This window comes from Neofelis nebulosa, chromosome 8 (genome assembly GCF_028018385.1).
Source record: "Neofelis nebulosa isolate mNeoNeb1 chromosome 8, mNeoNeb1.pri, whole genome shotgun sequence".
NCBI classification, from domain to species: Eukaryota; Metazoa; Chordata; class Mammalia; order Carnivora; family Felidae; genus Neofelis; species Neofelis nebulosa.
The window spans coordinates 84,066,038-84,082,133 of record NC_080789.1 but is presented as its reverse complement, the minus strand read 5'-3'; the positions used below and the strand labels follow the sequence as shown (position 1 = coordinate 84,082,133).

Sequence of the window (16,096 nt, the reverse complement as noted above, 5' to 3'; positions counted from 1 at the left end):
GAAAAGTATGTGTAGTGAATCACCAAATAGTGGAAAATTTCAACTCAAGATAAAATCATGCACTTTCCCTTCAAGTTATCTACATAAATGGATGCAACTTGATTTTTTTTTCCCTGCTTAGATTAGACACATAATGTTTCACATTTATGCTATACAGACCTTATCTAAGGTGGCAAAGATAAAAAATAAAAATGGGAGTTGTAAAAACAAAAAAAAAGAGAAAGGTTAAATATTTTTCTCAATATCTAAACACGCAGTAGTGTTATTAATTGGCAAATACAAATATATATTTGTTTAATTTATTTCTATTTTGGAGTCGATACCAGACAATTTGTAACTTAAACAACTTAAAATTACAGAGTAATACTCTAGGACATACATTTAGCACTAATTTACTCTTCGCGATCACTTCCTCTAAAGTCTCATTTGTTTCCTCTTTCCACAGACTAATGAAAGTATTAATTTCTGGGGATACTGAAGGATCAGGACTTCCATCACATTGAATGTAGTGATTCCACTGTGGAATAAAAATGTTGGAAGGGTCACAATGATGAAAATGCAAAGATTAAATAACTTTTTTCCAAGTATCAGTTCTCATAATCTAGTTTTCCCAATTTACGTAAAAAAAATTATGACTTTAACTGCCTACTTGAGATATCTCTATAATAACCAAATTCTCTATATCAAAATAATTTATAAGCCTCAATAGTTCAAATAAATAGCAATTCTAGTAATTGTCATATTTTTAAAAAACAGTATTTATGAGTTGGTTTTGTTTTGCTTTCGTCTCTAAACATATAGCTCCTGTATTTACAAAAGCCAACACTTGGGCTAATATCTACTTACCAAATTATTACTGTTTTTTGTGGGGTTTTTTTTCCAAATTATTACTAATTGTTAATCACCACTGTCATTTTAGTATGAGTACTTCCATTCATTTTGCAGTCTATGAAACTTCTACACTTGTAATCATATTGTACTTTGCTTAAAATTATAGTGTAATCATCTTTTGCCATATTATTATAGTTTTTTTCTTTTTCTCCTTATAATAACCTTTATTTTTTTCCAAAGTTACATTGTTTTGAGCAATGCTAGATTAACTTAAGCTCAAAGTTTTCTATTTTAATTCAGAATAATTTCTTCAGTATAGATTCCCCCAAAATTAAATCAGAGTCAAAAGATACAAAAATTTCAAGGGTCTTATTATTGACAATAGTTTTCTACAAAGGTATGTGAATTTACTTTGCTACATGCAATATGACAGATTTGTCAAATTAGAGATGTTTTACAGACAAATTAAAAATCTGAGGGGATTAAAAAGGATATCAGAGTATAATTTCCTCTTGTGGCACACACAAACACACAAAATCAGTTTTACCTGAGAAAGCAATCTAGTATCTCGTTTCAACTTCTCTGCTTCAGGAAAACACTCCTCTAATAAATAAAGTTCTTCAAGTTCTTCATTCCTCCTTTCTAGATCCTGTTGCATGGGGATACATTGGTGGGCTCTTTAATTTTAGCTTTATGTTTCACAGGTAGCATCTAAACTTTATTCGGCAAAATACTGAGTTTCAAAATGAACACTAAAATTAGTTTCAATGTAACTGGTATTTCCAAAAGGTTTCCTCTGAAACAGAGGTTTGCAAGTTATCTGCAGACACCTGGTGGGTCCCCAAGACTCTTCAGGGATCTGTGAGGTCAAATATGTCTTCATAATTATACTGAAACAGTATCTGCCTCTTTTGCAATGTATACATTTACACTAATGGTGCAAAATGGTCTAAAATTGCTGGTGTCTCAGCACAAATCAAGGCACAAGCTATACTAGGAGTCATATTCTTTGGGGTTTGCGGGTAGTAAACAGCCATTTTCATATAAGACTGACCTGAGGAAGTGAAAATTATTAATTTTGTTAAGTGTCAACCCTTCAGCATAAGTCTTTTGATTGTTCTATGTGCATAAAGCGAGAAGTATGCATAAAGCGTTCTGCCATGTTTCAAAGGACAAGGCTGTCTTGAGAAACCACTGCTTGCACGATTATTTGAGTATTTTGGCAGACACTCTCAAAAATGAATGCACTGAGTATGTCACTTTCAGGAAAGAATTAAAAGTATTTGTTACCAATAATAAAATTCAAGCTTTCAAATAAAAATTCAAATTAAACAAAAAAACTTGTATCGACCACTGTGAGCTTGACATTTTCTCAATCCTTAAAAACCTTTCTGATTTGATTGAGGAAGACATCAATGCATGTGATTTTTGGTAACTAATAATAAAAACGTGTCAACATTTGGAAGGAAATTATTCAGTAAACCAAGTTTTTCTAAGTAACCAATGTATGATATTTCAAAATCATACATGGATACAAGATCAATTTAAAGTGTAAGACAGATCAATGTTTTAGTATAACACTATGAAAACTTAATTGATATGATTTCACATTCCATATTAAGAAACTATGACTTACTGAGTTTTGGTATAGAATCAAAAAGAATATCCACAATTACCTGAAAGGCTATTACAATATTCCCCTTTTCCAACTATGATTCTGTGTGAGGCCAGATTTTCTTTATGCACTTTGATAAAAACTCATTGTAACAGACAGAATACTGAATAGATATGAGAATCTAGCAGTCTTTTGTTAGGTCTGACATCAAAGAGACTTTAAAAACATAAACAATGCCACTTACTTCTCTAATTTAAAAAATATAGAATGTGTGGTGATGAATGTTAACTAGACTTACTGGAATAATCATTTCACAATATATACAAACATTGAATCACCATGTTTATACCTGAAACTAATACAATGTTATATGTCAATTATAACTCAATAATATATAATTATATGTACAATAGTTTTCTTCCTTTAGGAATATTTTCTTCCTAAAATATGTTAATATATTTACTTATTTTTATTAATGTTTATTTTATATAATATTTAATGTCTATTAATATGATGTGTCTTAAAATTTCTCGGTTTGAGCTTCTAATGTGGTAAATATTGAGAAATATGACCCACATAAATAAATCTCCTTGGGGGGGGCCTTCAATTTTTAACAGTTATGAGGCTTGTCGAGATCAGAACTACTGATATGAAAAATCCTGGTAATTCTGGTAAAAAAGAGAAGTAAAACTAAAATATGAGAGGTAGAATTTGAGTTTTGGGGGAGGAAGCCCTGTTTAATTATCTATAAAACAGATCGAGAAAAATAACTGAATGCCTACAAGCAAGGGCTCTGAAGTGAGACTATTTATGTCTAAGTCTTGGCTCTTCAACTCATTAGCTGCTTACCTTCCCTTTTCCTCAATTTCCTTATCTGTGAATTGTGGGTAATAATTTCACTTCTTTATGGTAGGATTAAAGGAGTTAAACCAGTTTACATAGGCCTAAACATTAGTGGTAGGTATGGGGGAGAGTGACATTAAATGGCCAAACAGATCTGATAGCTACATAGTTTGTTTTCATTAATAACATTACTAATGTTTACATACTTTTGCTTCAAGTTGATGCCATTTTTCTCTCTCAACCCGTTGTCTTTCAAGTCTTTCCATTTCTTCTTTTTCATGTTTCACACGGGCTTCCTCTAAAGAACCAAAAAAATTTTTTCTCAGTGATTAAATCAATCTAATTTTAATCCCTTAAAATTACTTAAAATATTTTCAAGATATAATGGTAGTGAAATATTTTATAGAACTTACAGCCTATATTATGTGGTAGAAATAAGACAAATGCTGGATTTCTTTCAAAAAAGTAACATGACTCAAACTTTCTGGCCAAAAAAAGAAATAGGCCCATAATAATATTTCTCTTCTCCAAATTTATAGCAATCCAATAATAATTTTAAATAATAAAAAATGACAGAACTATCATAGGTAATTAAGGAGAGGTAAAATCTTCAGATTTCCATAAGTTTCTTATATCTACATCATTAGAAGCAATTACCACTTTTCCTAAGTTCATTTATGTATTTTGAGAGAGAGAGAGAATGTGCACAGGTATAAGCATGGGAGGGGTAAAGAGAAGGAGAGAGAGAATCCCAAGCACGTTCTGTGCTGTCAGCTCAGAGCCCAACAGGCCAATCTCACAAACTGTGAAATCATGACCTGGGTCGAAATCAAGAGTCAGATGCTTAACTGACTAAGCCACCCAGGCACCTCCAGAAGCAATTACCTTAAACTTCTCTTGCTTTCACTATTAAATATGAAAGATATGTTGAAGAATATAAGTTTAATCCAATATAATAAAACTTTCCCCAAGTTCTAGATCCTGATACTGTATTCTTATCATGAGCCACCTAAAAAGGATTTAATAATGATTATATATTAAAAAAATCAACGTGGAGCCTGAGGACAGACTTTTATTTTTTTTTAAACTTTTTTTTTTTTAACGTTTATTTATTTTTGAGACAGAGAGAGACAGAGCATGAACGGGGGAGGGTCAGAGAGAGGGAGACACAGAATCCGAAACAGGCTCCAGGCTCTGAGCTGTGGACAGACTTTTAAAACATAAATTTGAATCCACAGGTTCTTTAAAAAAAAAAAAATTTATTTATTTATTTATTTATTTATTTATTTATTTATTTAGAGCACACAAGCAGTGGAGGGGCAGAGAGAGAAGGGGAGAGAGAATCCCAAGCAGGCTCCACCCTGTATGTGGAGCCCGAGGTGGGGCTCCATCTCACAACTGTGGGATCACAACCTGAGTCGATATCAAGAGTCAGATGCTAAACCAACTAAGCCACCCAGGCACTCCCACACATGCTCTTGATGCTAAAAGGTATACCGGTTTTTTAAATCTCTTTTTGTTATTTTAAATAATAGATATTTTTATTAATTTTTAATTTACTTTTTTTTTTTTTTTACAAATGAAAATCCTCTTTAAATTTGGCAAAGGCATATTATTAAACTATAATAACTTAGGCTGTTCTGTGCATTTCTTGTTAGTGTCTATTTCCTATTTCCCATATTTAATGAATTTAAGTTTCAGAATCTGTACTGTAGAATTAGCACCAAAGCCCCTAATTTCGTAGGTAAACATAAACATTTCAAGACATGATTGCCAGAGTTAGCAAATAAAAATACAAGATGCTCAGATGAAGTTGAATTTCAGATAAATAAATAGCCTTTTGGGGGGGGGGGGTTAAGTATGTTCCATATTGCATGGAACAAATTATCCCAAATCATCTATTATTTATCTGAAATTCAAACTTAACTGCACATTCTGTACTTTTTTTTAATGTTTATTTATTTTGAGAGACAGCATGCACAAGAGCTGGGGAGGGGCAGAGAGAGAGAGAGAGAGAGAGAAGGAGACAGAATCCCAAGCAGGCTCCACACTGTCAGCACAGAGCCCTCTGTGGGTCTCGATAAGATGGCTCTGAGATCATGACCTGAGTTTAAATGAAGAGTTGGATGCTTAACCAACTGAGCTTCCCAGGTGCCCCTCCATGGGAATTCTGTATTTTATCTGGCAACTCCACTTCAAGATATATCTCAAAGTGATTGATGTATAGTAACAAAACTTTCTGGGTACCTTTTAAATAGCAGATAACTATTTAAAAAACAGATGAGGGGCGCCTGGGTGGTTCAGTTGGTTGAGCGTCCGACTTCAGCTCAGGTCACGATCTCGCGGTCCGTGAGTTCGAGCCCCGCGTCAGGCTCTGGGCTGATGGCTCGGAGCCTGGAGCCTGTTTCAGATTCTGTGTCTCCCTCTCTCTCTGACCCTCCCCCGTTCATGCTCTGTCTCTCTCTGTCTCAAAAATGAATTAACATTAAAAAAAAAATTAAAAATAAAATAAAAATAAAAATAAATAAAAATAAAAAACAGATGAAATTTGGGGCGCCTGGGTGGCTCAGTCGGTTAAGGGTCTGACTTCAGCTCAGGTCATAATCTCACAGTTTGCAGGTTCGAGCCCCACGTAGGGCTCTGTGCTGACGGCTCAGAGCCTGAAGCCTGCTTAGGATTCTGTGTCTTCCTCTCTCTCTGTCCCTCCTCCACTCGCACAGTGTGTGTGTCTCTCTCTCAAAGATAAACATTAAAAATTTTTTTTAAAAATTAAAAAATAAACAGATGAAATTTGAAAAATTGAAGAATTTTGAAAATTCTTTTTAAAAATATTGATGGGAATATAGAAATATCAACTATTGTTTAAGTCCCTGCATGTGAAAATAGTATCACTATGTACTTTGTACCTTCCTCTTTTTGCCGTCTCTCCTCCTCCTCCTGTAGCTGCTTTAACCGTTCAGCTTTGGTGATTTTCTTCTTCCTGGCAGACTTAAATGTCATAACATAAAAAAAGGCTACTAATATACATATCTCTCAAATGCATAAAATACATACCTCTCAAATAGTAATTATGAAAAATACTTTTACAGGGGCGCCTGGGTGGCACAGTCGGTTAAGCGTCCGACTTCAGCCAGGTCACGATCTCGCGGTCCGTGAGTTCGAGCCCCGCGTCAGGCTCTGGGCTGATGGCTCGGAGCCTGGAGCCTGTTTCCGATTCTGTGTGTCTCCCTCTCTCTCTGCCCCTCCCCCGTTCATGCTCTGTCTCTCTCTGTCCCAAAAATAAAAAAATAAAAAAAATAAAAAAAATAAATAAAAAAAAAAAAAAGAAAAATACTTTTACTTCCATGAATCCAGTCTTTCATTCATTCAAATAAAGACTACCTATCCTGTACAAAGCCTTGCCTTAATGTATTGAGGACAAAGTATGGAAACAAGTAAGAAAAATAAGCAAAGTTATTAAAAGGCAACAGTGATGGTGACAATTTAATTATTATATAATTAATAGTATACAACTTAAATAAGCTTCTTATTCCCAGTTTCCACATCTTTAAAATGGTGCTAAATAAGACCTCATTTTATTGTTGTAAGGATTAAAATAAAATATATGCAAAAACAGTTTTAATACTACTACATGCCTATAATAATTAAAAATATTTTTATGACTAACAGATATACAGAGAGTCATTTTTAAGTTTAGAGGAAGGAGAGATTATTTTCAACAATTGGAATGAAGTAAAATTTTTATAGAGCAGGTAGTATTTAAGTTTGTGCCCAGAAGATTTTAACATGCAAATATGCAGGGAAGAGTATTTCCTATCTCAAGAAGAGGGAAATGCAGGCAATAAGATATGGAGATGGGATAGCACTGGAAAGGCCAACAAGTTCATGGACACTGGGGAGATTCCAAGGAAAGGTGATAGAAATGAAAATGGAAAAGAAGGTTGGAGCCTATGCTATAGAGGTCGGACATTATTTTAAAAGAACTGGAAACCTCCTAAAAGTTTTGAGAAGGGCTATGGCTATTAAGAATACAATTTTAGGATTTTGGAAGAAGATGGCGGCGTAGGAGGACGCTGGGCTCACCGCGTCCTGCTGATCACTTAGATTCCACCCACACCTGCCTAAAGAACCCAGAAAACCGCCAGAGGATTAGCAGAACGGAGTCTCCAGAGCCAAGCATAGAGGAGAGGGCCACGGAAGAGGGTAGGAAGGGCGGAAAGGCGATGCGCGCTCCACGGACCCGCAGGAGGGAGCCGGGGCGAAGGGGCAGCCCGCCGGCCAAGCAGAGCTCCGGAGTCTGGCTGGCAAAAGTGGAGGGGTCGGATGGAGTGTGTTCAGACAGCAAGCAGGACTTAACATCTGGAAGGTTATAAGCTAACAGCTCTGCTCGGAGAGTGGGAGGGCTGGAGGACAACGGGAGGGAGAGTTGTTGAGCCCCGGATGACACAGCTCAGGTTGGCGGGGAATAAATGCGCTCGCCAGCTCTATATCCCTCGCCCATCCCCCAGCCAAAACCCCAAAGGGAACCAGTTCCTGTCAGGGGACTTGCTTGCACCGTGCAAACCCAACACTGTGCTTCTACGGAGCCGTCCCTCCGGCGGTGGGTCTGACTCCCTCCCGGTGCAGCAGGGCCCCTCCGAAGCGGATCACTGAAGGATAAGCGAGCTGAGCCTGCCCCTCCCGCCCCTGTGCACCTTGCCGATCCACCCCAGCTAATACGCCAGATCCCCAGCACCACAAGCCTGGCAGTGTGCAACTAGCCCAGACAGGCCACACCACCCCAAAGTGAATCCCGCCCCTAGGAGAGGGAGAGAGAAGGCACACACCAGTCTGACTGTGGCCACAGCGGTGGGCTGGGGGCAGACATCAGGTCTGACTGCCGCCCCGCCCACCAACGCGAGTTATTCAAGACAGCACAGGGGAAGTGCCCTGTAGTTCCGTACCACATCATGGACTATCCAAAATGATGAAACGGAAGAATTCCCCTCAAAAGAATCTCCAGGAAATAATGACAGCTAACAAACTGATCAAAAAGGACTTAAACAATATAACACAAAGTGAATTTAGAATAATTGTCATAAAATTAATCGCTGGGCTTGAAAACAGTATAAAGGACAGCAGAGAATCTCTTGCTACAGAGATCAAGGGACTAAGGAACAGCCAGGAGGAGCTAAAAAATGCTATAAATGAGCTACAAAATAAAATGGAGACAACCACAGCTCAGATTGAAGAGGCAGAGGAGAGAATAGGTGAATTGGAAGATAAAATTATGGAAAAAGAGGAAGCTGAGAAAAAGAGAGATTAAAAAATCCAGGAGTATGAGGGGAAAATTAAAGAACTAAGTGATGCACTAGTAAATCTACGCATAATTGGTATTCCAGAGGAGGAAGAGAGAGGGAAAGGTGCTGAAGGTGTACTTGAAGAAATAATAGCTGAGAACTTCCCTGATCTGAGGAAGGAAAAAGGCATTGAAATCCAAGAGGCACAGAGAACTCCCTTCAGACGTAACTTGAATCAACCTTCTGCATGACGTATCACACTGAAACTGGCAAAATACAAGGATAAAGAGAAAATTGTGAAAGCAGCTAGGGATAAACGTGCTCTAACGTATAAAGGGAGACCGATAAGACTCGTGATGGATCTCTCTACTGAAACTTGGCAGGCCAGAAAGGAATGGCAGGAAATCGTCAATGTGATGAACAGAAAAAATATGCAGCCGAGAATCCTTTATCCAGCAAATCTGTCATTTAGAATAGAAGGAGAGATAAAAGTCTTCCCAAACAAACAAAAGCTGAAGGAATTCATCACCACTAAACCAGCCCTACAAGAGATCCTAAAGGGGATCCTGTGAGACAAAGTACCAGAGACATCGCTACAAGCATGAAACCTACAGACAACACAATGACTCTAAACCCATATCTTTCTATAATAACACTGAACGTAAATGGACTAAATGTGCCAACCAAAAGACATAGGGTATCAGAATGGATAAAAAAACAAGACCCATTAATTTGCTGTCTACAAGAGACTCATTTTAGACCTGAGGACAACTTCAGATTGAAAGTGAGGGGATGGAAAACTATTTATCATGCTACTGGAAGTCAAAAGAGAGCTGGAGTAGCCATACTTACATCAGACAAACTAAACTTTAAATTAAAGGCTGTAACAAGAGATGAAGAAGGGCATTATATAATAATTACAGGGTCTATCCATCAGGAAGAGCTAACAATTATAAATGTCTATGCACCGAATACGGGAGCCCCCAAATATATAAAACAATTACTCACAAACATAAGCAACCTTATTGATAAGAATGTGGTAATTGCAGGGGACTTTAACACCCAACTTACAACAATGGATAGATCATCTAGACACACAGTCAATAAAGAAACAAGGGCCATGAATGATACATTGGATCAGATGGACTTGACAGATATATTTAGAACTCTGTATCCCAAAGCAACAGAATACTTTCTTCTCGAGTGCACATGGAACATTCTCCAAGATAGATCACATACTGCGTCACAAAACAGCCCTTCATAAGTATAAAAGAACTGAGATCATACCATGCACACTTTCAGATCACAATGCTATGAAACTTGGTATCAACCACAGGAAAAAGTCTGGAAAACCTCCAAAAGTATGGAGGTTAAAGAACATCCTACTAAAGAATGAATTGGTCAACCAGGCAATTAGAGAAGAAATTTAAAAATATATGGAAACAAACAAAAATGAAAATACAACAATCCAAATGCTTTGGGATGCAGCGAAGGCAGTCCTGAGAGGAAAATACATTGCAATCCAGGCCTATCTCAAGAAACAAGAAAAATCCCAAATACAAAATCTAACAGCATAACTAAAGGAAATAGAAGCAGAACAGCAAAGACAGCCCAACCCAGCAGAAGAAGAGAAATAATAAAGATCAGAGCAGAAATAAACAATATAGAATCTAAAAAAAACTGTAGAGCAGATCAATGAAACCAAGAGTTGGTTTTTTGAAAAAATAAACAGAATAGATAAACCTCTAGCCAGGCTTCTCAAAAAGAAAAGGGAGATGACCCAAATAGATAAAATCATGAATGAAAATGGAATTATTACAACCAATCCCTCAGAAATACAAGCATTATCAGGGAATACTATGAAAAACTATATGCCAACAAACTGGACAACCTGGAAGAAATGGACAAATTCCTAAACACCCACACACTTCCAAAACTCAAACAGGAGAAAATAGAAAGCTTGAACAGACTCATAACCAGCGAAGAAATTGAATCCGTTATCAAAAACCTCCCAAAAAATAAGAGTCCAGAACCAGATGGCTTCCCAGGGGAGTTCTACCAGACGTTTAAAGCAGAGATAATAGGGGCGCCTAGGTGGCTCAGTCGGTTAAGCATCCCACTTCAGCTCAGGTCATGATTTCACGGTCCGTGGGTTCGAGCCCCCCGTCAGGCTCTGTGCTGGCAGCTCAGAGCCTGGAGCCTGTTTCAGATTCTGTGTCTCCCTCTTTCTCTGACCCTCCCCTGTTCATGCTCTCTGTCTCAAAAATAAATAAATGTTAAAAAAAAAATTAAAAAAATAAAGCAGAGATAATACCTATCCTTCTCAAGCTATTCCAAAAAATAGAAACTGAAGGAAAACTTCCAGACTCATTCTATGAAGGCAGCATTACTTTGATTCCTTTGAAACCAGACAGAGACACAGTAAAAAAAGAGAACTACAGGCCAATATCCCTGATGAATATGGATGCAAAAATTCTCAGTAAGACACTAGCAAATCGAATTCAACAGCATATAAAAAGAATTATTCACCATGATCAAGTGGGATTCATTCCTGGAATGCAGGGCTGGTTCAACATTTGCAAATCAATCAACGTGATACATCACATTAATAAAAGAAAAGATAAGAACCATAGGATTCTGTCAATCGATGCAGAAAAAGCATTTGACAAAATTCAGCATCCTTTCTTGATAAAAATCCTTGAGAAAGTCGGGATAGAAAGAACATACTTAAACATCATAAAAGCCATTTATGAAAAGCCCACAGCTAACATCATCCTCAGCACGGAAAAACTGAGAGCCTTTTCCCTGAGATCAGGAACACGACAGGGATGTCCACTCTCACCGCTGTTGTTTAACATAGTGTTGGAAGTTCTATCATCAGCAATCAGACAACAAAAGGAAATCAAAGGCATCAAACTGGCAAAGATGAAGTCAAGCTTTCACTTTTTGCAGATGACATATACATGGAAAACCCCATAGACTCCACCAAAAGTCTGCTAGAACTGATACATGAATTCAGCAAAGTTGCAGGATACAAAATCAATGTACAGAAATCAGTTGCATTCTTATACACTAATAATGAAGCAACGGAAAGACAAATAAAGAAACTGATCCCATTCACAATTGCACCAAGAAGCATAAAATAAATCTAACCAAAGATGTACAAGATCTGTATGCTGAAAACTATAGAAAGCTTATGAAGAAAATTGAAGAAGATATAAAGAAATGCAAAATCATCCCATGCTCATGGGATGGAAGAATACATATTGTCAGAATGTCAATACTACCCAAAGCTATCTACACATTCAATGCAATCCCAATCAAAATTGCATCAGCATTCTTCTCGAAGCTAGAACAAGCAATCCTAAAATTTCTATGGAACCACAAAAGGCCCCGAATAGCCAAAGCAATTTTGAAGAAGAAGACCAAAGCAGGAGGCATCACAATCCCAGACGTTAGCCTCTACTACAAAGCTGTCATCATCAAGACAGCATGGTATTGGCACAAAAACAGACACATAGACCAATGGAATAGAACAGAAACCCCAGAACTAGACCCACAAAAGTATGGCCAACTCATCTTTGACAAAGCAGGAAAGAATATCCAATGGAAAAAAGACAGTCTCTTTAACAAATGGTGCTGGGAGAACTGGAGAGCAACATGCAGAAGATTGAAACTAGACCACTTTGTCACACCATTCACAAAAATAAACTCAAAATGGATAAAGGACCTGAATGTGAGATACGAAACCATCAAAACTCTAGAGGAGAAAACAGGAAAAGACCTCTCTGACCTCAGCCGCAGCAATTTCTTACTTGACACCTCCCCAAAGGCAAGGGAATTAAAAGAAAAAATGAACTACTGGGACCTCATGAAGATAAAAAGCTTCTGCACAGCAAAGGAAACAATCAACAAAACTAAAAGGCAACCAATGGAATGGGAAAAGATATTTGCAAATGACATATCGGACAAAGGGCTAGTATCCAAAATCTATAAAGAGCTCATCAAACTCCACACCCGAAAAATAAGTAATCCAGTGAAGAAATGGGCAGAAAACATGAATAGACACTTCTCTAAAGAAGACATCCGGATGGCCAACAGGCACATGAAAAGATGCTCAACGTCGCTCCTCATCAGGGAAATACAAATCAAAACCACACTCAGATATCACCTCACGCCAGTCAGAGTGGCCAAAATGAACAAATCAGTAGACTATAGATGCTGGTGAGGATGTGGAGAAACGGGAACCCTCTTGCATTGTTGGTTGGAATGCAAACTGGTGCAGCCGCTCTGGAAAACAGTGTGGAGGTTCCTCAAAAAATTAAAAACAGACCTACCCTATGACCCAGCAATAGCACTGCTAGGAATTTACCCAAGGGATACAGGAGTACTGATGCACAGGGGCACTTGTACCCCAATGTTTATAGCAGCACTCTCAACAATAGCCAAATTATGGAAAGAGCCTAAATGTCCATCAACTGATGAATGGATAAAGAAATTATGGTTTATATACATAATGGAGTACTACGTGGCAATGAGAAAGAATGAAATATGGCCCTTTGTAGCAACGTGGATGGAACTGGAGACTGTGATGCTAAGTGAAATAAGCCATACAAAGAAAGACAGATACCATATGTTTTCACTCTTGTGTGGATCCTGAGAAACTTAACAGGAACCCATGGGGGAGGGGAAGGAAAAAAAAAAAGAGAGGTCAGAGTGGGAGAGAGTGAAAGCTAAGAGACTCTTCAAAACTGAGAACAAACCGAGGGCTGATGGGGGGTGGGAGGGAAGGGAGGGTGGGTGATGGATATTGAAGAGGGCATCTTTTGGGATGAGCACTGGGTGTTGTATGGAAAACAATTTGATGATAAATTTCATATGTTAAAAAAAAGAATACAATTTTAAAAAACTAACCTTGTATTAGGAAAAAAATGATTATGAAGAAGATACCATTTGAGTGACTATTAACAGTAGTTACTAAAACTAAAGTCATGACTGTAAATACTGATAGGAGAATGGGTCCAATAAATATTATATCAACTAACTTATTTGATATAACTAAAACTGGAGACAAGGAGAGGAATGAGTTAAAGAAGAGTCAAAAAGAAAAACTGTAGTCTAGAACAAGCAAATTTGAAAGAACCACTGTTGAAAGGAGTTTGAGTATAATTAATATGAAGTGCTAGCAGGGCATCCAGGCAATGTTTACAGACACTGAACTTGGGGAACTGAGGTTTAGCAAACAGATCAGGGCTACAGAATACAAGTTTGAGAACTATCTTGGTGGTAACCACCTCCCCTCCACTTTCCCTAAAGGAAAGTATAGAAAGAAAAGAGGACTATCTAAATTTATCAATCAATAGAGTGGTTAATCCTTGGAATATACAGACTTTTGGATGACTATCTTCTCTTTTTGGCTCACCTACTGCAGAATGCTCCACTGGAATCTCCAATCCATTAGCCCTATCACGTCTTCCTTGTTTATCAACCCCCTCATACCTTCACTTCTTTACCCAGGTTAGATTTCACAGCTCATCACATAATCACTACTTTATATATTTCCACCTCCCCTATTTCTCTGTCCCTCTGAGAAGGTCTGCTGGCAAATTCTTAGTTCTAGTGAAACTCAATTCTCCATTTATTATGCATTAGTAATATAAGCAGCTGAAACTTGCCAGAGAAAAATACATGAGCGCAAATTTATTAACACAAATTTTAAACAGACTTTGTACCATCCAGTATTCCTACTACTATTTCATTCTTCTCACTCTTCAAACCTGCAAAATACTCTCCTCTTTCCTGCTCTCGGCTGTTGACCTTCTCTCTCATATCACCAGAAACTCTAGAATAATCTCGGTTCCACGCCCAAATCTTTGTACCTATCTTTATCTGCCTTCCCTCCCATTATGGTTTATGATCTAATGTAACATACTTCTGCTATTTAAGGCTGAATCTGCCGATGTTACACTGGATCTTATCCTTTATTGCCTATTTAATAAGACTTGGCTCCTGTAATTAATACCTGTAGTTATTCATAAATTTCTCCCTCCCTAGATTTCACATCCCTTTCCATCTTCTGCTCCAATTTTGTTACCCTTTATATGAGACGACCTAAAAAAGACTTGCCTAAGTGCTTCCACTTTCCCATTTTCTTCGTGGACCACTCTAGTCAGGCTTTCATTTCTATTTCTCTATTAAAACATCTCTTGTCAAGGAATCAAGATTGCCATGTTTCCAATGCTAATGGTCAATTTTCAGCCCTCATTTTACCCATCTGTCATCATCATTTGACCAAGTCTTCTTCTTCCTTCTTGAATTATTTTTTTTCCATTAGGCCTTTAGGTTACAACTGTCTGATTTTGCTTCTTCTCTCATAGGTCCCTCCTCTGCAGACTTCTTTTCTGGCTTCTCCTTCAGCTTCAGCTATGGCTAATCAGTAACTTTTAAAATCATTTTAAATTTTTTTAAATTTTAAATTTTAAATTTTTTTGAAAAGCCAACTACTCCCCTTCCCACATTTTTAACTTGGCATTGAAAACTTTTCATCACAAGCTTAAATAGCTACAAATGTACTTTCCAGTATAAAATAAAACTTTTACATCTCTTTCTAAAATATATTCATCACTATATAAAATACATCCAATACAATCTACATATCATAGTGATTGAATAGCCAATATCATCTATTTTTTAAAATATGAACAAGATTCTTTAATAATCTTTAATAAAAACTTTAATCCTTTTTCTCTTTGACCTCATATTTCATTCGACTTCTCTCACAGAACCTTATCCTAATGTAATATACTTGAAAAACTTTTGTTGATCATATTTATCTGTTACAAAAGTATGTACAAAAATTTTAAATATTTAATTCCTTGCCTCTAAGTTTCTGGGTAATAAAAAATTTGCTCTGGATTTAATCTCATAATTATTTTCAGTATACAAATGAACCAAGCAGCATATTATATTACAAATTTTGGTAAGCAAACATGAAATTGCTCATGATCCATGGATAGATATTAGCTATTGCTGAATGAAACAAGGATTCAGATGGATTCTAATTTTTACAAATAGAAGAAATTAGAAATCTGATTTATATTTAAAAGCCAGTGGAAAACAGGTTTGTAACAGCTATCTCATGCAGTTCTTTGCATCCTTCCCATATCAGATACCAAAAATTACATTGATTTACCAAAAAAAGAGCACCTAGAGATAATCATTGACATTTGTTAAGATTGTCATTTTTTCCCTTTAATTTTTAAAAAATTTATTCATTTATTTTGAGAGAATGCTTGCATGAGCAGAGGAGGGGCAGAGACAGAGAGAGAGAGAGAGAGAGAGAGAGAGAGAGAGAGAGAGAGAGAGAGAGAGAAGAGAGAGAGAGTATCCCAAGTAGGTTCCACACTGTCAGTGTAGAGCCAGATGCAGAACTCATACTCACGAACCATGAGATCATGACCTGAGGCTCAATCAAGAGTCAGATACTTAACTGACTGATCCACCAAGGTGCTCCTATCTTGTTTTTTCT

At 37.1% G+C, this 16,096-nt stretch overlaps 1 protein-coding gene across 9 annotated transcripts in view; it reads right to left on the bottom strand.

Annotated features, from left to right (window-relative positions):
* The window catches only part of DNAI7 (dynein axonemal intermediate chain 7), a 77,437-nt gene that overhangs the window by 46,547 nt on the left and 14,794 nt on the right, over positions 1 to 16,096 (bottom strand). For 5 of the 9 annotated variants that reach the window (XM_058743331.1, XM_058743333.1, XM_058743323.1 and 2 more), the window contains 4 exons: positions 6,196 to 6,277; positions 3,496 to 3,587; positions 1,379 to 1,480; positions 380 to 517 (listed from right to left, as the gene is read on the bottom strand). In XM_058743331.1, coding sequence (XP_058599314.1) covers positions 380 to 517; positions 1,379 to 1,480; positions 3,496 to 3,587; positions 6,196 to 6,277 — 414 coding nt within the window. The remainder of the gene's footprint in view (positions 1 to 379; positions 518 to 1,378; positions 1,481 to 3,495; positions 3,588 to 6,195; positions 6,278 to 16,096) is intronic. The other 4 variants (XM_058743327.1, XM_058743328.1, XM_058743326.1 and 1 more) reach the window with 3 other exon arrangements.